Here is a 26,541-nt window from a genome sequence, read left to right as displayed (position 1 = left end):
ACTAGCGGAATGGTACAGCAGCGAGAGGAGCATTCTGCTCGATTCGTTCATTAAACGACACGATTGGCAGATGTGACCATTTCGACCGATCATAGTATCGTGCAGTTTTATGCAAATTCATATTTCTCCGTATGTTTGTAAAATTTCAAACGCTATGTAAATAGCGTAGGGAAGTTTCTAACCAGGTGGATCTTTCGCTTCATATTCGAAAAACTATATCTAAAAGAATTTTAAAACTAATATCAGGTATAAGGGTACGATGAGTAAAAGAAAACGGTAAGAAACGCGTGTACGATCGAGATGGGTATAATCGGATTTATATCTATTCCACTCGCCTTTCTTTCCAGCTTCCAGTACAATAGGAGCGGAGGCTGACAAGCAGCCACCGTGAAATTTATCACGAAATAACACGTGACTGAACCGTAACGCGTTGAAATATCCTGACGATATACGGTACCTTTGACTTGCTGTATATGAGCCATATTATCGTACACAGAAGCCGGCGTGACTACGTCCGGCACGTTCGCGCCCACGTTCACTTTGACGACTTGACCGACCGGTGGTGGAGGTGGCGGATGGTTCGGTGGTGGAAGCCCGTTTCTGCCATTCAACGCGTTTACGTCCTCCTGGCTTCTATGCCCTTTCGGAGCCAAAATAGACGACTGAACCTGCACGTTTAAGTCCGGTGTACTGTGAAAGTCTCGGTGAAGATCGGAACCACCGCCCAATCCACCGAAGAATCGCACTCTTGAGTTCAGCTGTGAACAAACCGACAAAATCCTATTGGGACCCACGATCCGGCGATTTCGAGGGGATAGCGTTCACAAAAAACAATAGCTGGTCGCACATACATAGCTCGTACTACTGTCACAAGTAACGCAATATCCGAGAATTATACGAACTTGGAGAAGCACCGATAAAAAGCAATTTATATTCCCTTAACGCGCAAATTTTTCTCCTTTATTAACGAGAATGACTAAATCTCTGTCTTCAAAATCAAATGTTTAAGAAGCAACTAATAATAACTAATAATGAAAATAGGTGTATAATACACATTTTATAAACATATTTTCGCATAAGGTACCGTAGTTCCAATTTACAAAGATCAGTAGCTACAAAATAATCGGTTATGGTCACGTACATGTGCTCATTAATTGGTTAATACCATTATCGTCTTAATTTGCATCTACTTATATTTACAAATTTATCAAGTTCCATTTTCTCCTTGTTTAATAAGATTTATACATTTTGAGATGTCGAGTGACTTTGAGATTATTTGGCGACTCGCGGGAATTTAAGATGGTTCGCAATTCTGAGAAAGTTGGATGTTATTTAAACGTGTAACGGCCGATTATGTATGGCACACGGGGGAAGAATGCACGATCATGCAAAAAGTGTAAGCAAAGTAATTAAAATGTTCGTTTCATGGATATACATCGTTAGTTCTGCGAGGCGTGTTCATAAAGCTGAAAGTGATATCCGATACCCTTTCGAGCATCGGATTTTCATTAGCAAATGGCTTAGTCACCTGGAATCATGCAAGTCACGGACGCGCTAGAAACAAAGTATTTTCGATCAGTAATATAAGTCGTCCCCGTTGTCTCTCTCGTACCAGGAGCGCCCCTTGCTGTACACTCGTGCTGGCTTGCGAGAAAACTACAACACACATGCGTAAAAACAGCCACCATCACCACCTGGGTAGCATGCATCGAGGAGCACTAGCCACTCTGAAAAATACTTTCGATACTCTCGCCGAGAACCAGAATATCGATAATGGTTAAACAAAGAGTGGGGAGGCACAGCGACTAATTAAATGACCAGAAATACTCGGGTCACCAACGGGTCACCAACAACACGGATCTACTGTAACGGCAAACAATTTATCCAAGTTACGGGAAATTAAGTCGATCGGAGTTAAACAAAGCTTGCCGCTTCCAGGGATTCCTCTGACCAGAAATTTTACAGTCGAATCGTTAACCCTTCCCGGATATATAATACTTACTACGCGAAACAATTTCTCATCCAAGTTTCATTTTTCCAATTATCTTTATAAAAATATACATTTCTATAAATGCACTAAAATGTAAAATCAGTTTTACCGAAGGTCAATACGTTTATCGTTTAATTGATTAATGATCTAAAGAAAGAAACAAGTTAACTCGCTGTTGAAACGACTCTCCTTTATATTTGCCAGATAGAATCCTTAGAATAGACAGTTTAGCGGTTTGCTTAGTTTCTACAGCTGTCAAACACCGCAAACTCTATCACGTTCGTAACCATCGAGCAAAGTATCACGCGACAGAGTATAATAAAACGACCCACTACAGAGGCAGATCGAAAAGAGTATATACGATTAACTTTCGAGGGAAAGTATCCTTACTTTGCCTTTGCGTTTCATTTCCGCTACGCTCGCGTATACCCTGCCGGTCTTAGCAGGTGAGGAAGGATGCGACTTGGTAGCTTGACCAGTTTGAAAGTGAGAGCTCATCATGGACGAGCTGTACTGACCACTGGTACTACCTTGCTGCCGCTGAAATAGTTCCTGGAAGAAAGGAAGGACAAAGCTGAAGCCTCAGTTCGTTCGTGCAGTGCCATTCGAGGAGAACAAGAAGCGCATCGTTCGTGATCGAGCAACGGTATATGCTTCGTGATTTTTCATACGTACCTCCAGTTCCGCGGCAGTGATCCTACTGGAGGTAGGTCTCGATCGAATACTGGCCGTTCGCGGCTGCACCGGTGTGTTCTGTCCGGTATTGGGTCCGGTCGATGGTTGCTGAGGAAGATGAATCGATTCCGCGCTACTCGATTTGGCTCCCGTCGACGTTATTTCGTCGCGATCGTCTCTCTCACCACCACCTTCTGCATGTCACGAGAAAACATAGTAAATTTGTACAGTATACTTGGTAATTACATATATAGGAGAAGAAACTAATGTCGAGCGGCGATTATACACATATTTATATACATGAACGAAATTGTTGAGAACAGTAGCGGAGAGCGGATAGGACTAGGTCATCGTAATTTAGGCGAAACAATTCATTTCTATTGGAATTCAAGCCGGCATTACTGTATTTTTTACTTTTATCATCAAAAGTTTACCTAATCCCGCGACCATCGATCTTGCTCGAGCGCGACCAACGCTCAGAGTGGTTTTCGGGTCTCTTCGGGGTGGCATGGGAGCCGGTGATCTGCCAAGCGTACCGCCAATCACCACGTTGTTGTTACCTTTACGCGGAAGGGTTGCGTACTGTCTCTGAATAGGTTGACTAGTTGGCAAAAGGGCTGCCGATTGCGAATTCGGAAGGCTGATCATCGGGGAAACTACCGTCATTCTGACCAGTTCCCCGGATTTTCGGATCAGGTCGACTACGTGTTCGTGCGACGCCGTCGTCACATCTTCGCCGTTGATCTACGAAAAAGTATCAGGCATCGATAGAATAGAAGTTGAACAAATTGATAAACCAAAGTTAGAAAATAAAAACGAAACTGCGATTAGCAACGGTTGTTCTAATATCCATTCGAAGCTTTCTATGTTTCCAAGTTTCAAATCACGTTTCAAGTAGGTAAAATTCGAATTTTTCGTATACAGTACGAAGCGATTCGAACTGCTTCTCTACTTGTTACTTACTTGGATAAGGTAGTCTCCTTTTCGGAGGCCAGCTAGGTCGGCCACTCCTCCTTGATCGACGTCGTCCAAGTACTGCAAGGCGGGATACCTGGCCGACGGCGTCAGTTCCATTAGAGGCGAGGTTGCCTTGGCGCCCCGTAATACGAAGCCGAAACCTTTTCTCGAGCGATGCAGTACCACGGTACGAGGTTCAGACGTAACTCTGAAGATCAACGAATTGAATAACGGTTACTCGGTGGATTAAACCAGCGTCGTTTCCGTTAGCACTCAAGGCTACGACAGGCTCGAGGATATTCGAAGATATTCGCTCTAACGGACGCCTCTCTAGCTTGTAAAAATGTCCGATCTAACCGATGTTATTATTATACGTCTGTGTAGGATGCATGATAATGTAAGATGATAATGTAAGATGTAATATAAAGTAATATATGTAAGTGACTCACGGTTTCTTCAGTCTAGGAGCAGTAGCGAAATACTTATGTTGAGATTCTCTACGGCCCAATACTCTGTTCCGGCCATCCCTGGCAGGTTGAGGACCCAGTGGAATGTTCGTGTGACGGAGCCTGACTTCTTGTACGCAGTGCGCCGGAAACAGACCCGTGCCCTGTCCCCGAAGCACTCCTTCGAGAAGACCACAGTCGGTCGCTCCGGTGACTGTTAAAAATAAAAAAATAAAAAATACAACTCACTACCGGCGTATTTTAACCTTCTAATTTTAGAAATTATCGACTAAGTAATAAAGGTATTTGGTTTCGACGAGATTGGCTTGAAATTTTAGCGTGTTATATCTCCCTTGCAAGAATACCATCAGAAAAGATATATAACTGGTTGATTATTCGATGAATCGGTGTATTTCATTTGAATGCACCATCGATGAGATATTTGAGAAGAAACAATTAACAAAGGTCCAGGATATTTCCACCACCATGCGACTGTTGTTCGGGCAATTTTACTTTTTCCCAGCTTATAAGAAAAACATATAAAACGTAACGTCATATTACAAAACGTATATAGAGTACGACACATCATTTACAAACGACTATAACTAAATTATTAAAATTAAAATTCGCTTAATCTAGATTCGTAGAATCAGTCGCCGTGTCGAAAGTAATCCCACAATCAACTATTATAACGAAAAAAAGAAATACGAATCTACCAAAGTCCACAAACTCGTAAACAAAAAATGTGCATACTTACGAAATAAAAATCAACGAACAGCGTTCGTTCCGTTATCGGAAACGCGATAAACGCGAGCCTTGATCAAATAAATAAAGAGCGATAGAGAAGATAATTATAGTCTGTACCTTCCAAGATATCTCCCTGATTGATATTCAGATGGCCTAGAATTCCGCTGTTGTAGCTCTCGACGCAAACGACCGTGGTACCTGGGATCGAGAGGGAATTGGTAGTGTCCGACTGTGAGGTTCCGACCCCGGAACTGTCGCTAATCACGTCGGAGGCTGTATCGCCGAGACTCTTGTCTAAAAAATTTACGAAAACAAGCATGGTCGTTTGAGCTTTTCATCGTTCCATTGGCTCGATCGGATTCTTAGACCGGCTTGAACGTCATGCAACGCTAGATTTGTTAACGGAAAGTAGAAAGCGCCAGCTTAACGCTAAAACAGTATATCCGCTCTTTTGAAATTTCCTAACTAGTAAATACGTGTGTACGTAGAGAGAGTTTCGTGACGTGGAATGTCTAGATCGCCGATGTTACATCCATCGAGACACAGATAGTCGTATCTCGCGTGTTGTTTCGTCATCGTCTCGAGAAACGTCATAGTATCGCGTGGAACAGACTCGGCAAAGTTAGCCTGTCTGGCATCGCGTACCATTTCTGATGGTGATGGTTCGACGTTCGAGTCACGCCAAATATACAAATACACTTGATCGTGTTTCTCGCTTTCTCTTTTTTCTCTCTCCCTCTCTTTCTCTCTGTACCTTTCTCTCCGTGTCGCATCAGGGGATCACGTGTCGTGTCCCAAACGCATATACGGAGGCTACATCTCACGAAATCTCTTGAACGATGAAGGTTGCGAGCACGCGAGCTTCCGTAGAACCGCATTCTCGTCGCTCTGGTCGCGACCGAGAGAGGCAAAAGTCGAGGAAAATAAACCTGTGTGTGTATACCTGTGACGATGCTGGCGGAATCTTCGCCGGACGGTTGATTGCTGCCTTCGGAGAGGCTCGAGCTAGCCGAGCTGAAAGGAGCTAGACTCCTGCTGCTCGGTGACGGCGACGGCGGCATCTCCATCGTTCTGTGCATGTCAAGACGGTGTTGAAGCTCGAGCCGGTGTTCTTGCAGCCTCGTCAGTCCCTCCATTCTTACGTTCTGATAGTTCTCCGCGGTGGCTGGTACTCTTGAAATGGAGGCGGAACTCGTATAGGAGTCGAACGTAACTACGTTCGACCTTATGTTCGATTAAATCTCACGAGATTAGCGTAAATTGTCTTTGCTTTAACGCGCGATCGGTTAATTCCCGAACGCGCGGATGAACACGCGGGTTACCCGCCACCCGAACAACGTACGATCGATTGAATTGGTCGCGAAGGTTAGTATCGGAAAATAGCCTGTTGGAAACACGTGTGAAGTTATATCGATATCGAATCAAAGATAAGAGCAGACGCCCTGGTTTCGTAAAGAACGCGGCAAGAAATCTCGACCTTGATCGATCGGATTAATCAAAGAGAAGAGATGTTGGAGATTTGAGTGAACAGCACGGAGGATAAGAAGGGACAAGAGGAGTAACGAGGAAATCCCGATTTCGAGAGCAGCCGAGTTCGCAAGAGAGATCGCAAAGACAGTTTATGCTTACCTCGCGTTAGGATCCCTCAGCGAATTGGGGCTCTGGTAGTCCGAGGTAATCCGATGACCGTTCTGCTCGGCGGATCTAGCGGCAACGTGCTGCTCGGACGGTATTCTCTGTAGCTCGTTTCTGGTTGCTTCGATGGACGGTACTCTGGCGAGGGCGGCGTGATGGGTGTCCGCCGTCCTCGCGATACTGTTCGCGTACTGCTCGGCGGACGGTACTCTGGTGAGCGTACCGGTTGGATATTGCTCTGTGGACGGTACTCTGGTGAGCGTACCGGCGGTCGCGGAGTATTGCTCTCCGGAAGACATCCTGGTTACGGTGGTGGTACCGGTCGCGGTCGCGATAGGGCTGGCATATTGTTCCGAGGACGGTACTCTGTTCAGGGTGCCGGTGGATGGATACTGTTGTTCCGTGGACGGTACTCTGGTCAGGTTGCCGGTCGCGTATTGCTCGGCGGACGGTACTCTCGTGACCGCGTTGACGCTCGCCGTGTACTGCTCCACTGAGATCGTTCTGGTGAGGCTACCTCCTCCGGAACCGGTCAAACTTCCACCAGATCCGTGCTGTTGTTCCGCGGAAGGTATCCTGGTCAGGGTGCCCAAGTTACTGGCCGAGCAGCTCGTGGTCATCGTCGACGTGCCGCCGAAGGCCACCGACCGTCGTTTCGGGTTGTAGCGTGGCGGCCCTTTAAACGGTACTGGAAAATCGAGGGTTGCAAGGTTAAGTAAAGAAAGGATTACTTAGCCTTACAAGTAGACGCCGCTCTCCGAAGGTATTCGTCTTCCTTTGGAGCGAGATCGTCTCTTTGTCACTTTTTCTCTCCCGATATTATCATCTTTCTGTGTTCTCGCTCACGAGTCCAATGTGTGTGTGTGTGATCTGACACGCGCGTGTCCCTTTCTAAACACGATTTCCCCGAATCCCGAATCCCTGGCAAACAGTATTTCTTTAGATCTCACGAAATGCTTTCTCTCTCGTTTCGAGCGTGCTTTTTGCTACGATGCGTTTCCCGTGCATCGTACCATGTTTTTCAAACAAACGAGCGATTCGATTGGACGTCCGCGACCTTTCGCCGCGCGCGTTTCGTTTTCACAGAATTTTCAAGCGGACTTACAAGCTGCCGACGGCACACACGCACGCACACACGCGCACCTACACAATTTGTTAAATACTCGGCATTGCTCGACGGCATGTGATTCACGTTATGTCACGTGTTATAAGGAACAACGACGATCGAATAACGTTATCATCGTTAGTCTCTGTATACAAGAAAGCGGTGAAAAGCACACGCAAGAGTCACGCATTCGACGCGGTTGCTTGTATCTGTTTTGTACGATACAATGTGCCCGAGGTTGTAAAGGTGTCACTGAGATATATCCGCATCGTACTTTCGTACTTCCTTTTCTCTCTTTTTTTTTTCTTTTTTTTTTTTTTGTTAGACAGACACAGCACATGTGCACCGGTGATTTCGAGGTTGCCGTCAACGGGCCACCGGACTCCTCGGAAGCATCGACTGGAAACAGCTTCGCTTTTTCCATTTTACTCCAAGGGAATTCCAATGGCCCACGACGACACACGTACGTATACTCACAAAGTACGTCGAAACTACCAAACATTACTAGTCAACTTGTTTTCACGACTTCGCCATTGCCGGGCTTGTCAATCGAACGTTCGATATCCGTTTTGTCAGCAGCGGAGTTCGATTTCTCCGTATCTGTACGATTTTCAAAAACAATCTCGTTAGATCCGACAACAGCGAAGTCGCTCTACGACGAGACCAAAAGATACGGCATCGTTAGTAATTACTCAAAAGCAATCAAACTTTAGTCGTTACTTCTCGTTATATCGTTACAAACATACTCGACGTCTTACAAGACCATCACCACCAAAGATCCCATTAGACTGTTACAATTTCATGTACTTTTGTCATACAGCACAGACACAGATACACGCACAATTATATATACGTAAATATATATTTGTATGTTATATATTTACATCGTTAGACTAGTCTATGGTTCACTAGCTACTCTTCGCTACGCTACGAGCAAGCGCTGAAGCGTGTTCGTCTCTTAGTAGACAGGTAAAGAAAAAAGGTGAAGCGTTCTACGTACATGCACATGCCAGGCTAAATTCGTGACGTGCTCTATGTTTCAAAAATTCCCGGACGGTCGATGCGAAGTCCGCGCTTTATCAGATAAGCGTTTCGCGTAGCTACTCTTCGTCTGTCAACGGACGTGTTACGTCGTGTATACGTTGTACAACTCGAGTTGTCCGTAATCTCGAGTGCGAAACGATGTCGTCGAACGATTCAAAAAGGATTGCGAAACACGCTCATCGAATTCTCCGAATCACGAGTTTTTCGTGATCGCTGTCGATTGCCTGAATGTTGTCTACCTATTAAGCATCGGCTATCGCATGGCTCGATCAAAACGTAGAAAATTAATCGATCAACTGATCGACCAGCGGTCGCGTGGAGGGGAGGTTTGGTTTCATCTTTTCTCTGTTGCTTGAAAGAACGACAAAAGGAAGATTGTCTCGCCAACAGTTCCTCCTTCCCCTAATCACGTCGAATCTTCGACGAGGTTCGCCTATCTGTCAGTGTGATTCGCACTCACCAACTTCCTCCGGCTGATAGTTCTTAATGACCTCGGCCAGCTCCATGTTCCCGGCGATCACGGCGACCTGGTAAGGCGTCTGGTTCGCGTAATTCAAACTGTCCTTCTGCGCGCCTCTGAACAGCAACTGGCGTATGCAAGAGGAGTCCGTGTTGTTCACTGCGCAAACGTGCAACGGTGTATTACCAGATGCGTTACGCGCGTTCATGTCGGCGCCGTAAAAAAGCAAGTGATCCAGGTGTTGGACCAGGTTGTTGCGGCAGGCCTGCGAACACCACACCAAGTATCGATTATCGAAGGGGACGCGATTATAATTAAACCGTACTTTTCCTACCTTCCCTTAACTTGTCCTTCAAACCTTACCACGTGTTGCTCGAGATAGATACGTCTAGTCTAAAGCTGCGTCCTTACTCCAAGCAACAACCAACAACTTTCGGTCGATGTTTCGTGTATTTTGAAAAAGTTACCGGTTTACTGTCCAATGTTTTTCTACCATTTTTCGTGCTACTGTTTTTCGTAACAGAAGTCGCTTGTTGTTTGTTTCCAATCAGGGCGGTAAAGATCAGAGTAAAACAAAACACATTCTGGTGGAAACAAACGTTTCCCAACGAAACCGTGCGTGGATAATTTTTTTTGCTAGGAAAAACGACCATTTTGAAACCGAAGCAAACACCAGATATCCCTCGTTCGGTATGAGAAATGTTTCTGTAAGTCGATATGTGTTGATTATCGTTTCAAACATGCAACAACGACAGACAATAATGAGTTTCCCGTTGTTGCTTAGACGAGGACGCAGCTTAAACGGACAGTGCTTTAGGAAATGGTACAAAAGAAAAAGAAAAAATTGTTGCGAGACCTGGTGCACTTCCTGCCACCCCTGCAAATCCTGGGCGCCGATCGTCGCGTGGTCATGAAGCAGCGTTTCGCAGAGCATCGGGTCGGTCTTGTATATGACGCTGTAATAGAGCGGCGTCAATCCTTTGGTGTCCTTGTAATTGGGGCTGGCGCCAAGCTCGAGCAGCGTCTTCACCGCCTCCAAGCTGTTTCGTTCGACGGCGCGATGCATTGCCGTCAGACCCTCTTTCGTTCGATAATCCAACAGCGCGCCGCCGTTCACCAGCGCTATTATGACCTTCGAAGGCTTTTTCAGGGTCGTGGCCAAGGTCAACGGAGTTTCTGCAAAAGCAGGCAAATTTTCGCGTGAGATCACTCGCGGTACATCGACGTGGATTCCTAACGCGTGGAAGATTCTGATGGACACGAGGAAATCCGATGACCACTGACGCGGCCTCAAGGTCGGCACGTTGTCTCGAGGCGACAGAAGGCAAACGCGTGGTTGCGAGTTTGTGATTAGCCAAACGAGAAATAGCTGGCTACATAGTGGAATACAGTTATATCCGACGTTTCAGCGAGAACTTTTCCTCCTTGCATGAATTAGCTCGCCACGAAGCTTTTATCTAAATGAAATCGAGCTTTTTCGGCAACTACGGTAGAACGTTTGCCGGATCAGTGCCACAAATTCAACCGAGAAAGAAACTCGTAATCGGTTTTACCTCCGGTTTCCTGGCAGTGGAAATTAGGATCCAGACCCTTGCTGCACATCTTGGCGATCTTCTCGACCTGGCTGTTTGCCACGTATTCCAGTAACCTTCGCAAGTTCGTTCTCGTGTGCATCGCCTTCAGCTGTTTCTCGTCGAGATGCAGCATCTTGTATACTCGTCTCTTGTACTTGAGCTGCGAATTACAAAATTCTAAGTTAAATCTTAAGTAATATTGTAGCTGGCCATAGATTTAAATCGGTCAGAAAATATAATTAATTATCAAGCGCATATAGCGATTATACCATCCTGCTTAATCAGCTGTCGCACGTCCACAGGTGTTTTAGGCGTTTTTTCAACACCGATCTTGCTCGATGGTCGCGAAATACGCACGTTAGTTTTTCCTCGAGGATAGACTTAGCCGGAAAATACCGAGGACAAAACGTATAAAATTATCTCGGCTTAATGGGGGATTCACCCTGTCGCTTCCTGGTGGTTACAGCTTCTTTGTAATTATCGGAGGCGTCGTGCTTCACAGCGTTAGATTACTGACGGATAGGCAATATCGCAGCTACGACCGCGTTAATGACTACCGTTAGCAGCAATTATGATTATCCAGGGAACCGGAGTTGCAATGTAAATTAGAGATAGGCCGCTACGAAAATAACGAATGTACCGTCATATTACAAAAGCCCAACCGCCTTTGATCAACGAATTTTTTACTTCCTGTCGTGCAACTTTTTACAAATTAGACGTTACTGTACGATTAACGATTATCTATCTCTACGTCTTTGCGCGTATAGCGGAGGGAAAAGCCTGTCGGTGAACTTTGAGCTACGAACCAAGCAAGCAAGGTGCTACCAATCGTGTGGTAAACGATTGCATTCGGATGCAAAGACATCCTTGGCGTATTTAATGGTCGCGTTCCTTCAACTAGGGTTACGTGCGTATCCAACGTCGGCTACCTTGCCCGCGACTTTTCCTCCTTTCCGTGCGTTGAATTGCACCGTCACTCGGTCTGCTTACTCGATGACGGTTAATCACGTTATTACGCAGGCAACAGTTTTATTACGAGCCTTTTTGGCGCGCGTCTAATTACGCGACGTGCTATCGCATCTTGCTTCTTGGCTCGATACGCGTGTAATCGCGTACTTCGCCGAAGAAAGCAACGGACGAAGGTCTCGTTAATTGCCTCGCTGTAATATCACGACGAAGGAGATTCGTCGTTGGAAAACAATGCTCGGATTCGCCAAGATTCGCTGCTAACGAAGCGCAGCGATTTCGAAAATTGAATCGTCCTCGAGGAAACAGCGAGGCGTGAAAATTAATAGTCACGGCTAAGTTTTTCTCGCGAGACGCAGGTAGTTGCAGCTCGTTTGTAAGCCAGCTCGTTTCTGAAAGTGAATCTCGCGTGACGAGATCGAGCGTACGTTCGCTCGTTCGGTTCGTGCGATCGACGAGTGCAAGGAACACACGCGTAAAAGAAAAAGAAAAAAGGAAAAAAATAAAAAGGAACATCGTGGCGAACACCGATGGTACCGAATACAGGTGATCTATGGGTCTGTCTAACCCCGCGTATTTATTTCTATCCAGGTCCTATATGGCGGCCGCATTATTGCGCGCAACTTAAGCCAACGGCAAGCAGAAAAAGTAAAACAAGCCGGCGCGTACCATCTTCGGACGTTCGCACTTTATCTACATCATCCACCTCGACGTTGAAATATTTCGCGAAATGGACGAGCTGAAAATCCCTGCTGTCCGACTGGCTCAAGGTCGCTCGGTGGAAAAAGATCTCGAAGCCAGGTGGAATCTTTTTTCGCCCGACGAAAAACTCTTACCGTTTAATTAACCTCGGATAGAGCGCATTAATTATGCAACAATCAAAAGTACACTCGGCTCGCGTACAGTTTGAACCCGTGTTCCTTTGCCGCGATACTACAAAGGCGATACCGCTACGTAGTACGAATTTTCTATGAGAAATTCACGAGCCAGACGTGAATACGCGTAAGTACATACGTTCTCATGTACAAGTATTTGAACACCTGGTGCAATTCGATCAAAAGATTTTCTCTATCTTTTTAAAAGTTATAACGAAATAATGACTAACTGACTGTTTAAATATTCCTATGATTTCGGTGAGATATACGGTACTCGCACTGAAAATCTTGTAGCTTCAATATACATGCTCCTTTGTTTCAAACTTGATCGATATAATTATGGTAATCGAATTTCCTAATGGTGCCAATGAAATCTTTGAATGTTTCCTATAACACACCTGATGTATTCGTAAAAAGTCTCTAAAAATGTTCAAACACTTTCGCGAGCCACTGTATTCGTAATAATTTAGAAATGTCCGAATATTTATGCACAGTAGTGTAAAAAGGGGGAACGCGGAGACGGAGACGAAGGTATTCGTCGAATGAGTTTTCGAGATCGTGGTCGAGGAACGGTTCGGTAATTTGTAACTTGTGCAAGGTTCGAGAAGTAGCCGACGAAGTTACGCGAGTCAACCAACCTACCCTAGAAAGTGAATCCCCGCGGCGAGACCAACCGTGCTATCGGCACTGGAGCCGATCGCGTTAACGGAGACGAGTTACGAAGAAGAAGAAGAAGAAGAAGAAGAAGAGGAATACCGAGATGAGAACTAGATCCGGTTACGCAAGAAAACCGCGGGCAAGATCCAGATCTCGTTAACCGACCACGGGATTATTTGTTTTTCGCAAAACCCCGTTTCAACAGTCACCGTCCTGGTGCATCGACTCCTGGATGCAAGTCGAGTCTTTACCATCTGTCGAAGGACTACGAAATCTCGTGCGACGCGCTGGAAATTTTATTCCGTTCTTCGTCGAATGAAACGAAGGTGAGACGGGGAAAGATGGAACATGCGAGGAAGCCCTAAGATGGCTCCGTTTGATGGAAACGTCTACTGCAAAATTCCACTAATCGTATCGCGAAAAACTGTATCTGTACCTTTTTCTATGATATAGGATTTGAGCCGCACGAAGCGTGAAAATCGCCACGGTTAATCGACAGAAACGTCGAACTGTTCCAATAAACGCGAAAACACGTTTCATCATCTATGTAGTAGTTCGACTAACTTATACCGTGGATTGTCTGGGATATTATTATCGTCTTTTATATGCGTATTTCTAAAGCATGATAAAATTACTAAAAATGTATTCGATATATAGTATTACAAGGAAAAATGTGTGCATTTATTCTACCGATTCTAGGCATAAAAAATTGACGTTAAAAAAGGTAGTCCATCTCTCCACGGCTTACCCGTTCGCATTCGAATTGAAATACCACTTTTTCTCCAGTCGATCTAACTCCGAGATTCACTGCGTTTCTTCTGTCGTACCTTCGGGTTTCGTTCCTCTTCGGATCGCGTCCCAGGGTCTTCGAAAAAACACGCGTAATCGCATGGCTGTCGAGTGGGGCTTTTCATCGAGAGCATGATCGATGGTGTATGAATAATCGTCCCGTTGAAAAACCGAGAAACACCGGCACTCGGAACGAATTCGTAACGGCGTGTGGCGCCTTTTCTTTTCACGGTCACACTGCAACCTTTCGCTCTTGCTCGTTGTCGAGGACGACGTCGTTGACGACCGGTCGCCACCGATGTTTTCTACTTTCTCGCGGATCGTTTCTCACCTCGCAGGTGAAAAAGGAAGTAGGCTTACGGGGAAAAAATAGCCACGCGGTCCCTCCTTGACCCGAGGGACGCGGAGAAACATGCGCGCGCGCAAGATAGAGGGAGAGAACGGATGATAGCGGATCGCCAGGTTCCCGAGCAAACCCCTTGATATTGAAGAGTCGCAGTTCTTCGTAACCGAGCAAACCTCTTTCGTCATTCTTTCGTTGCTTGTTTTCTTTGACGGGCACCGGACGTCAATGGACCCGGCCAATCTCGTAGCTGAAGAAACCTTTTCGACCGCGTCAATGCGCCTGAACCAGCCCGTTTAAGCCTCGCATTCAGCCGCCCTCGCAGCGATTATTCCTCGACGAGAATAATACCGAGGTCAGGGATGAAAATTCAAATTAACCTATTAGCGTCCGGCCTTCCCCGGAATCGACCGCCAACCTTTCGCGATCCTACGTCGCTTTCAACTGCATTTAGCTCAGGCTCTTCCTTACGTACTCCTCGATATAAATATTACGTTCTTATTAACATTTACCGTTGATATTTAGTACGCAAATTGCACGTTTTTCAGTGGATTTTATTTTCTGGTTATTTCATTCGTGCTGTACGTATTACAAGATGGGAAAATTTTCGACCAAATAGTGATATTTTAACCCATTCACGAAGGATTTTTCTTTTAATAATGATTATATTATAATAGATACAGATTGTACAAAGTTTGAAGATCACGGAAGAGAGACTTGGCAAGTACGGCGTTATTGACTTTTTGGTTTTAATGTCATTTTATAATTACAAAGGAGTATTTTAATACGACATAGTTGAAAATGAAAGAACCTGCTAAGCTCGAAGCTTTAAGACCTTGATAAAGCTAATTCATTATATTAACAAGCCTCGATATCCGATGAAATCATCTTTAAAATTCAACACGGTTCTTCGTGCTGTATACCAATCTTTTTACTAAATAGGTTTGCAGTAAATGTCTTACAACTTTTACGTACATTTTCAGATTATTTTCAAATACCAATATAATCACGACGATGACGGTCGTGTCTCGTTACAAATACTGTCATACTGTAATATTTTAAATTAATAAATGGAGTTGCAAAATGTTTTTTTATATAACGTACGTAATATATACTTAAAATTTTTCTACAGTATGTTTTGGAATACTTTTATAAATCGTGCAGCTGTTTGATATGGTCGTTGTCCTTTAAGCCAGCAATAGTCGGCGAAGAACACGCTGCGCTGTCGCGAGCAGAACTAAGGTAAAGAAAGGTGTCTTACCTCCAAGTAGCCGACGGGTCCATTGAAGGGATAATCGCCGAGGCGACGTTCCTCGTCCAAGAATTTTCCGGCTTTTCCATTCACGGGCGGGCAGAACAAGCCGTAATTGAAGCTTTCCTTCAGCTCCTGCAAACCAGCACACAGCCTGAATTAATCGAAAACCCATCCCGCTGGAAAAACGGCCCGCCACCCCCGTTCTACTAAACACACTCTATTTTCATGCAACAAGGGCAGAGACCCAGGGTGGAGTGAACGCTTCGAACCAAATCGAAACCACTTCGTTGTAAAGGTTTCCCGCTTTGAACCGATTAACGCGCTAAGACATGGCGATGGGAATCCTCTCTGCCAGATTTTATTCGATTTTATTCCCCTTACCGTTTTATCGCTATCGAATAAGGCTATGATTACAGCGAATGCGCGTTTTGACGCGCTGTCGTTCTCACTGCGATCTTCCCTTCCAGATCTCATCAATGCTTATTTTCGTGCATCGAAGAAATTCGTTTTCCCACACCCATTTTATTCCAATTCGATCGACGAGGCCAATCAAACTTGCTCGAACGATGAATACGTTCTGACGAATTTCATCCAGCGAACGAATCCCTACAAGCATATGCACTCTATATGTATTTGTAAGAATTCGTTTGTCTCAATTGCTGCCGCCGTTATTGCTCTTTACAATCGCCACATCGAGAATTGCTCAGATCAGATATTGCACGACCAGATATTCGGACGAATTGGTGAAACATCTGGAAAATAGTATTTTCTTTCGTAAGAACCGATATAGCTCGATGCTTTGTTCGTCAGAAAACGCATCCACCGAAGCCTTAAATCGAAGAATGTTCCAGGGGAACGCGGTTTCTGGTAGTTTCGGAAGTAGTAAAGACGATCGAGAAATCCGACCTGAAACGTTTTCCATCGTCCACGTTATCCACGTCGATATTTCGCCGCGTGGTCGTTCGTAAAACGCATTTCAATCGCTTTCCTCCTCGAAGGGAATTCCTCTCGCGGCGAACGTTATTCTAGGCGCAACGAAAGACGTCGTCTTCGTTCCCTAGGCCCTCTTGCATGTGTCTTGCGCGGGAGTTGAGGATCATCCGGCGCTAAAATAATATGCTTCGATTTCACCGACGACAGGCAGTAAAGCCTGGAATTTACAGACTGTTCGCGGGGAATTTCGCCATCGTTCTTCCTCACGCGCTGCGTGCCAGCAGGTTTTCTTTGTATACGCGCCACTCTTTATCTTGCTGGCCGACAGGCCTCGTACGTTCTCTTCGTGGGTCGCATCCGCGGAGCGAGGCTTCTTTCGTACGGTTTCATTCCTCGTCCCAGTTTGCAACCATAGGAATTAAAGACACGTTCGTATAATGATTAATAAACGCGTTGACTGTCACGCGAATTTTACGTATATTGCGATAGATTGAGATACATCGTGACATAATATTTCATTTTCGCGAGATATTGTATCGTGTTCGCGCACTTTTTCTCTGACAATACGCGTCACATAGACGTATCCGAGTCGTTCAATTCGTTGAGAATTTTTTAATACACGAAATTTCTCTCATTTTATTCGTTCTAAAAATTTTAATAACAGATTGATCATCGACGATTATCGTTGCAGTCAACGCATTGATAATTGTTCATTAGAGTTTAAGGGAGACTGGATCGTTGTCGTCGCAAGCGTCACACAAATAATGGAACTCTGCAATATGGGAAATTTGTTACGCGTTATACGAATATCGTGTTATACCCAGAGCGTAAAAGTTAGAATCAGCTTTTCTTTCTATGTAACGGAGAATAGTATACATTTTAGTTTGCTCTTAAACAATAAAGATATGAAATTCTCTTGATTACGTAAATAGGGCAACTTAAAATGAAAGAATAGATAAAGCAATAATAAAATCTAAACATCGACAGAATCTTTAAAAATTAAATTCCATCGACGTTGCTTTTTGGCCGCTCGTTCTGGGGGCTTCGTTGATTGAACATTTAGGGGCTTCTTTACCTCGATTACTAAACGATGCACAAACCGTTAATCGTACGAAATCGCGAGCAAGGTCGCGAAAAACCAGTCGCTGTGAAAAACGAAAGTCGACCAACAGCCAAGCATTATTAAGGTAAATGAGTGGCCCAGTTTCGGTCGCACGGTTCGAAAACGAGTCGAATGTGAACCACTCTCGACTTCGATCGTCTGCACGCTATTCGTCAAGCGGCTGGGCAATTCCTCGCTGGGTCGATGAATGATTTGGAGTAGAATGCATCCGACAGGGCAACGAGGGTCAAATGCTTCTCCGTGAAGGATTCGCGCGCTAAATTAAAAGGCGTTCTGTAATTTATTATCCACTATACGACACGGAGGAAGAAACTTCGAGCAACAAAGTTCGACCATCGTCTCGATTCCTTGAGAGAATTCAATTAAAGTAAATCAACAATTTGTTCAATTTTTGTACACTCAACTAAAATCTTCGCGACTGTTGAACGATTAAAATACCCGGGTATCTTATACATTTTAGAGATAATTTTACTTTCATACGGTCGTACGAATAGAAAAATTTGATTATTAAATATACGCTATACTAGATATATTTTATCAATTTTTGTACCTTCGAATTTTGCATAAAAGCCTACAAAAATCTGATACAATGAAGGTGGAACATCTATATAGAACCTGATAAGAAAAATGCTTCGTTATAAAATAAGAGTACGTGTCAGTACTATTGTTTGTGGTCTGTACACTGTAGCTACCCAAACACTCAGTGACCCAAACGCGGGTTAACGTTCAACGATCTCTCGATTTCGAATCCCCGACGGTGGTGAACTCGCGTGCTGTGCTGCTCCACGGATGCTCGGAGTATCGCGAGCAGGAGAGACGCGTTCAACTTGTCGGAAACGTTTCGTTCCGATGGAAAGTCGCCCGCAGCGCGAAAAACGGCCACGAAGAAACGAAACACGTGCCGGGCATGCACTGGGCTACAGACGCGGGCCGGTGCATTACCAGCATCCGCCGTTTACCGCAAAAACCAGCGGCGAAAGAGGGGGCGGAAGACGGGCACAGACAGAGCGAGAGGAAAGAGTGATCCACCCAACAATCATGGCAACAATAGCCAAGAGTGGAACACGTGCCAAATTAAAGGCCTCGGACCAAAGTACCGAGTTGCGCGAGCGTGTCTGGTCCCCGTTTAAAACGTCTCTGACGTACGGGGGTGTGGCTGAGAATCAGCCCTGAAAAAAGCCACCGAAAGGGAGAAAAACGGCCGAGCCACAGAGGGACAAAGCGAACGATCTGACTGGTTGATGCATGGCCAGCCGTCTCGAGCCTTCCAAGTATGTTCCAGCTTTGCCGCACGGTTTTTTCGCGTTCTACCAATTTGCACACGAGCCTGGTCTTGATAAAGTGGATACCATAATCCGTGGATTGAATTCTTTTGGCTGGTTCCGAGGGAGGTTCGTTCACAAACTAAATGCTTTTGCTGTTCTCTATGGGACTCTTTAGGCGCAACGCTGAATTGAATTCCACATTATCCCGTTTCATCAGATTATTGTCATCGGATTAACATATACGTAAAAAGACGACTACGCGGGGAAAACGCGGTACGATAAATTTCCTATTTTTTACAGGAAGCGAAAATATCGTTCGTTAATAATAATTGCAACTCTGGTTTCCTAAATTTCGCGAAACTTCAACTTATTGGATAGTTTTAACAGACTTACATCTTCGAACTGAACATGCTGTTTTCAATTATTTTATATTGAAATTAGAGCTCTTAAAGAACTTATTACAGCAGAAACGTTGAAACAGTTAATGGTTTATAACTGAAAGGTATCTCTTTTGTATGTAATAGTTTTTACATATAGCGACCCTCTATTTTGTTACATTTTGTTTCGTTTCTTCTAAAAATAAATTATATTCCGTGCAAGAAGTACTTACATTCCCACGAACCAAAACCAATCTAACAGGAACGCATTTGTCTTTGTTATCATACTTTTCGATTCTATGATATAACAGCAGCTTCGGATTAACGAATGACCCGGTCAACAGATCAAGAGCGTACGCAAGAAAGGTTTCTTCGTGAAATTTCTCGGTAACGCGTGAAACGGTTGCTTCGGTAATCATTGCAAGTCAGTGGAAGGTTAAACCGCTTCGAGAGAATGACTCGAAGATTTCATCGCCGGGTATTTAACAGCGAAGATTTCGCTGAACATCGTCCCAGCTGGTGGCAGGTTGCCAACGCGTACCATTTTCGCGGAGAATTATCAGTCACGCCAACATGGTTCCAGGCGAGCATCGAAGGCTCGTCGATGGGTTCGTCGAAAGGATTTCTTCGGCTTGGAAGCAGCTCGTGGTCGTTAGCAAGCTCGATCATCCGTTCGGAAGAAAAAAAGGGAGCAGAAGGTCTGGATGTTCGTTAAATTTCGTCTTCGTTAGCGAGAACTCGTTCTCGACTGTCGAGCCTGTGTAAATACGGCGGATCGACGCGCGAGGGTCGCCTTGCAACTTCTTTTCCACCCCGGGGAAAGAAAAATTTTCTGAAGCAGTCCTAGCGAAAGGAAACGAAAGAACGAATGGCCTTCTCTCTGCAGGGAAGCAAGAGAACACGCGGAAGAAGAAAGGCAAATGTTGATCTTGCCCGGGACATTTAACGACGCACCTAAATCTCCGTGTCCCGGCCGTTCTCTCTCTTGAATCCTGATGGAGGACAACCCGGACTACTCAGCCTTATTCGTATATTTGATCGACAAGCAGACTTTCGATCGACGAGGATTGCAACGTCCTTTTGTATAATAATTGGATTCTTACGTATTCACGAGAAATTGAAATGTGTAAAAATGTGCAGACTATGCAAAGATACATTTCCAAAGATTAATTGAAGTTTCGCGGATATCAAAATCGACGATCTCAGCGAGTCGACGATTTGTCTTATAGCAAATTTGTTCTCGCACACATTACATAAATTTATCGATATCGATCATTTCAAAGCTGGTATATATTTAATCGTACGATAAAATTTCACGTAATATTGATTCATATAAAGAAACGTCGCTCGTTCTTTTCATTTATGCGCATTGTGCTTCGTAGTATCTATATATCTGTGCATTTAACTTTCTTCTTTTACGTTTGCTTTGAAATACGCGCGTGGTTCGGTCGGCGTCGTCGTCGTTTTCCCTCTGTTCCTTTTATTAGCCATTAAATACATAATAAATGCAAGCCCCTATATCAACTATTTCCAATGGTTCGATCGTACAAGAGAGTCCAGATAATTAATACCTTGGGCTGAAACGCTTCGACACGCGTGACTTGCTAGCCAGTTAGTAATCGTTAGCTTTATAAATCGCCCGAAATCCACCGGTGGGGTCTGACCAAATCCTCCCCCGTCTAAATCACTCCATTCTTCTCCTCTTCGTTTTTTCTTTACGCTCAGATCCGCTTTACTTTATCGTTCGCGCGGCGTTAAGTCACGAGGCTTACCAGCCGGAAAACACAGGCAGAATGGAACGCGGCGAAGAATAAAATCGTCGACGGCAATCGAAATTGCAATTACGCGAAGGATCGCGCGCTCCTCGTAGGCAAAAATCGGACTGCCCACGGATACCGACGCTTGTACTCTAATTAGCGGCGCGGTAATTGCTTCGTAAAGTCTTAAGAAGCCACACAATCGCGCGCGACGTCGAGACGTGCCTCGAGTTTCGTCGATTAAGCGCGACCAGGAATCAGAACAAGAAACTAAAAGAAAGGAAGAAAAAAGGGAGAAAAAGCGTGGAAGGGACCGGTCGAAGGACAATATTATCTTCGAGACGACCCCATCCTCTGGCTATTCGGCACGTTCGACTGGCAAAAGGTGGGCGATCACGCTGACCGAGTAGCATACGCGGCGGTAATTTATCTTACGCGGTTACTCAATGAAGCGATTGCATCATTTTTTCTCTCTGTCCCTCGAATATCAACAAATACACCAGCGTCCAGAAAGATCGTAACTTACGTCTTTGGAGTGAAAGTCGGTCTCGCCAGTTTCACTTCTTTTTTTGCCCCCCCGATCGACTTCTTCGATCGCTGTCCTCTTCGACCTGCCCATATTCATCGTCGACAGACGCGATCTCAACCCCTGTTCTTATCGAGTTCGTCTCCTGCTGCCCCATTTCCTTTCCTGATTCACCTTCTTCAGGTTCTTCGATGCACAGTATTCTCGCTCGATTTAGAGACATCCAGCCCGATCGAATTAGAAGTTTCCCGTCGTTTTCCACGACGACGATTACGCGAGATGAATCGAAGAAAGAATGCATAAATGCATGAACGTGTCACCGCCGTTCGGGATTAGGGAAATGGACGCGAGAGCCGGCTGCGATTTGCATTCGAGCGCGCAGAGCCTCGTTCCATCTATGTCCTTGGATTTTTCCAGGAGAATCAACGGAATATTCGAGGAGATTCTCTCGAAAAAGAGTACCTTCGCTTGCCTCCACGCTATCGCATCGAGACGAGCAACAACGAACAGGACGATGTCGTGCACAATTACGAAGGAAACGGCGATTCTGGATGGCTGGACGCCGAGGTCTCCAACAATTTCCCTCGGTTTCGTCCGATGGACGAAGAAAGATAGAGAGAAAGAGGCATGCGTGTACGCACGCGTGTAGGTAGATAAATTCCGAAAGCAAGGAGCTCGTATGGGGGCGCGTTAAACGGCGAGACCCTTTTGTACGGCCCTGTATGGGAGAATAATGGCCGAACCGTGTCTCAATCGTGCTTTATGGGATGTAATTGCGGTCTGGCAAGGGGCCTCGCCGATGTTAAGCTCGGCCAGCTCGTGTGCGTCCGCGGCGAACACCGTACAACCCAGATAGAAGCGTTACGGTTTTAACCTTCGCAACGAACCACGAAACGAGTTTTTGCAACTCGCGACTTCGTTGACGAGCGAATTCGACGCCACAGACCAAAGATCAGCCCTTCTTTCTCTTCTCGCAGACCATTTTTTTCTTTTTTTTTTCCTTATTCGTCGGACAGCTTCCAGAGGTCTGTAGTCTCTCGACATAAAGGTCGTCACCCTTGAGCATGTATTTTTACCCGAACGTCGCGCGGCACGTTTAATTAGCGCGCATCGTGAGACCCTACAAATTGCTAGAACAAATACGCGAATTTGGTTGGCCAACGACGTTCGTCAATTAGGAAGTTCCGCGAAAGGTGGCCCACCATCGAACAGAGAAACGGAAACACGGCTCGAAACGTAGTCGAGGGAACGAGTAAAGGTGGGCTTTCCTATAAGCGTCACACGTAAGCGCGGATATTTTTTATTAGACTGAGAAGTTTGTGTCGCGTATAACTGCGATACATATTTTTCTGCTTTAAAACATTCCGGAGAAAATACGACAGAAGACAGAAGTAAGATATTTCAGTTAATGTGCTAACGTGATATCTAGAAAGAATTCACCAATAACAGAACTGTTGTCGAAAGATTTTCGTCTCTTCAGAGGAAAAATAGTTTGGAGGACGAAGATTAAAATAATGTTGATCTTTATAAAAGAGACGTAACGCAACATGGATGGACATCATAAACCGAATAATATATACAAATAGAAGATTTAATTTAGCACAGGATTTAAATAGCGACCTAATATTTCAGACAAAGACGTTTCTCGTGAAAAGAGGTGCAATTATACGTTTTAGGTGTTATCGTTTAATTCACAATGAACGTGTTAATTAAAGAAACGAGCAGTGAACTTCGTAAACTGTTTACAGTCAGTCACGGTTAAATGGAGGAGAAAGAAACGACGTGGAAGCGTATTACGAAACGATTCGTGACTGTAAACGTGGACACGTCGATGCGACGATTACGAAAGCCAAGAATTCGTAAAACACGACGTATCATTGGAACGTAACGGGCGATCATCCTCGATGTCCATCTTGAGGACGAAGCAGGATACGATTCGTCCTCCGGCGAACGTAGGCCACAGGACGAAGCGAAGTTCGGAGAATCAGCGAAGGGAGCACAAAAGCGAGTGGAATCAGCCGCGGTCGAAGCAACTTTGGCGTTAAAGAGGAAATACGAGCCATAAACCTTCGATGCACGCGGTGAGGGAGGGACGGACGGAATACGAAATCGAATTGCCGACACATCCGAAAAATAAAAAGACCATCGGTGATCGTTTGACCGACAAACTCTTTGGACATCTGGCTGACGTCGCTCGGAAGCGTCACGAAAGGGTTTCCCATAAATATTGTTCGATGTTTCGAGTTTTAGTATAATCTTTTTGAAAATCGTTGTAAGCTTTTCATGGAAGAAATTTATTTGTCTAGACGTTTCAAACTATCTCCGAATCCTGGTCGATCGAACACCCTACAGTAAGTAAAAAATTAAATTCGACGAAGTTTAACGATAAAAAATGAATAGGTTTTCGAAAAAGTAAATCACTCGATTTGTAACAGCAAATGATCGAAAGAAACGGACCATATATCATTCGATATATAAGGTTAATTCTATGCAGATATATTTTGCCTTTAAATTCTTCAATTTTACTACGAATTCATCGAACCTCTCGATATTTTGTCCAAAAGATTGATAACTCGAGTGACGACTTAACTCGTCCTTGCTAGTTAATAGCTTAAATTACACGCATCGACTATATCTTGGACAAATATTTATTACGAACTACTTTCCGGCAAAATGGCCTTGTTGTGCCTTGGATTGTAACATTCGTATATATCTACAAAGATTTTACCCGTCTGAAATTAAGCTTATGTTTGATAAGATAGACAACAACGTGAAAACAAACGACTATCGCGACAGATTTAGGTTCGTCGCGTGTTGATTAAATAAGTAAAAATTAAGCAAGCGCCTCAGAGGTTAAAACGATTCACTCCGCTTTTTATAAGCTTTGCAATGCCGTTGCTGGGATTTGATGATAATTACGTGTAAATATATCTGCTTTTCTATAAAAATCTGACCATGTCCTCTTGTAAATTTCGATTATTAAACTATTAAAATAATTATTTCTGCACTTTTCAATTGGGGTAGTCGATCGACGTGTCTTCTAACTGCAGTAGTCCACGTGACCTAGATGAGACGTTTAATCGATTTCTTTTCTCCCTAAGCAGCGAAGATCGCTCTTGGCTCGGCGCTCGGTCGCTCGGAAGCTTATACGATGGCAATGAAAGCGAGTTCGGAAATTATCCTGCATCGTGTCCTCGCAGAATGCAAAATACAACCTCGTTGCACCATCGGTTGCGTCACTGTGCCTTAGCACGTTACGCCAGGGGAAATGTTTTATTCAAAACTGCCGAGCCTCGATAACCGTCGTCGATTTTCAGGAATCCTCTGATGCAACTAAATCGAAGCTTTTATTACCATCGAATGCACGTAATCGAACGAGCCGGATAACGTCGCGTTTACGCCCACGAATCAGCCCTCCTACGAACATATTTCGGCATGGATTAACGAATTTACAGAAATACGATTATTTCTGGCTCGTTAACCCCGGCTATTTCTATTTCTTACGCGTCAGAAAAACCACGAGGATCAACCGCCCGAGAACTGGTTACAAATTGCACGGAAAATGACGGTCGATCGTGTTATTGTTCGTTCTACGGAAGGATAATCGTAGGACGAGTCGACAGCAGAGACAGTCAATTCCTTTACTTTACTCCTCGATGGTACCAACCCTGACTACCCCTACGCCGCCCTCTTTCTTGAGCAAACAAACGTTAAACGACTCTCTCAGACCTAAGAACCGATTTCCTTTCTACCTTTCTGCGATACTTTGCTATCGTAGAACTGCTTTTTGCCATCCTCGGCCCTAGGTTCGGACGAGTATTTGCTAGGACTGAATAAACACGGGGTACGCGAGTAATGCACAGGTCAGTCAATAAGTAAGTTAGCTCTCTAACTTGTGTTCTAAACGAGATACGTAGTTGTCGTCACCTCTCTGACGCTAATACAACCAGCGCGATGTTTCCATAGCGAACGTATGTCGCGGTATACGCGATAAACCGTGAAACGTGTTATTGCTACATGTTTAACAGGTACTTTAGATTTATAGTTTAACGACTGCATGGAAAGCGTAGCATGTGCTGTTTCTAACTATTAATTTCCCATTAATTTGTACACTTTGGCGAAGTTCACGTACTGTTAGTACGGACCGAAATGTCCAGATACTTATGAGCAGTAGTTCATGGTTGCACGTTTGCGATCTTCAATGTCAGCTTCGTCGAATTTACGACGATGGGTTCGCTGGCTTCTGAGATTTGACTTCGTTCTGATCGTATAAGCGATAAAGCGACAAATGGAAAGTAGCGAGCAGCGTGGAAATGCGAGGAGATCCGGCGTGGCGCGCAGGCTAGCGCCGAGTGGCCGAGAGACTCCTCTTCTTTCTCCGCATCGCCAGGACTTTAGAATGCAAATTGAACGCTACGAATCCTCGCCGCTCGTACCTTGGGGACAGAATCTGCTTAGGTGGCTATGGACAGTCGATGGTATGCCAGGCCCCTCTCGCGTGTACCTACGCTCTCACAACTGTGTGCATCTAGGCATTTATACACCGGCCTGTTCGGCTCGCAGTGGCGTAACCATCTCTGGTAAATCTCGAGTAAAAGGAGGGGAGAGCCCTAGAACTTGAACCAAGTTGGCGAAAAGGAAGGAGAGCTCGAGCTAAATTGGAGCGTTTGGAGATCACGTTCTTCGAAGAGTCGATGACCGATTCATTGTCGCGTTTGCATTTAGTCGTAAGTTTTCCGATGTCGCGAAAACATGGTAGTTAAGTCGAACGTTGTTCATCAGGGATAGAGTTCTTCTTCGTGCAGTTTAATGCTGTGTCTACATCGCTGTTGGTGAATGGTTCGGAAACTTACGTTCGTCGGTAGATTTACTTTTAGACTTTTACGAGCAGTTAGCAGGCAACTCGACAGCGAATACCGAACACTGTTCGTTCAGGAGATGATATAACGCGGATCATGGCACGAATCGCTCGTTCATTCACAAAATTTCTTACATTTAGCGTCACAATACACGATTAGCCTCTGGTTCTTCGGAAATCCAAC

The 26,541-nt window shown here is 44.9% G+C and overlaps 1 protein-coding gene across 7 annotated transcripts in view; it reads right to left on the bottom strand.

Moving 5' to 3' along the window:
• LOC117236949 (SH3 and multiple ankyrin repeat domains protein 3) overlaps window positions 1-26,541 on the bottom strand; it is a 177,733-nt gene that overhangs the window by 1,737 nt on the left and 149,455 nt on the right. For 5 of the 7 annotated variants that reach the window (XM_033500410.1, XM_033500409.1, XM_033500413.1 and 2 more), the window contains 13 exons: window positions 15,525-15,650; window positions 10,613-10,793; window positions 9,916-10,235; window positions 9,060-9,324; window positions 6,445-7,138; window positions 5,759-5,988; window positions 4,933-5,109; window positions 4,072-4,282; window positions 3,629-3,830; window positions 3,100-3,409; window positions 2,666-2,859; window positions 2,381-2,542; window positions 458-758 (listed from right to left, as the gene is read on the bottom strand). In XM_033500410.1, coding sequence (XP_033356301.1) covers window positions 458-758; window positions 2,381-2,542; window positions 2,666-2,859; window positions 3,100-3,409; window positions 3,629-3,830; window positions 4,072-4,282; window positions 4,933-5,109; window positions 5,759-5,988; window positions 6,445-7,138; window positions 9,060-9,324; window positions 9,916-10,235; window positions 10,613-10,793; window positions 15,525-15,650 — 3,373 coding nt within the window. Of the gene's footprint in view, window positions 1-457; window positions 759-2,380; window positions 2,543-2,665; window positions 2,860-3,099; window positions 3,410-3,628; window positions 3,831-4,071; window positions 4,283-4,932; window positions 5,110-5,758; window positions 5,989-6,444; window positions 7,139-9,059; window positions 9,325-9,915; window positions 10,236-10,612; window positions 10,794-13,958; window positions 14,252-15,524; window positions 15,651-26,541 lie in introns of those variants that run through there. The other 2 variants (XM_033500415.1, XM_033500414.1) reach the window with 2 other exon arrangements.

Source organism: Bombus vosnesenskii, unplaced genomic scaffold, assembly GCF_011952255.1.
Source record: "Bombus vosnesenskii isolate JDL3184/JDL3185 unplaced genomic scaffold, Bvos_JDL3184-5_v1.1 scf7180000013352, whole genome shotgun sequence".
Taxonomy (NCBI): Eukaryota; Metazoa; Arthropoda; class Insecta; order Hymenoptera; family Apidae; genus Bombus; species Bombus vosnesenskii.
This window is presented reverse-complemented; position numbering and strand designations above follow the sequence as displayed.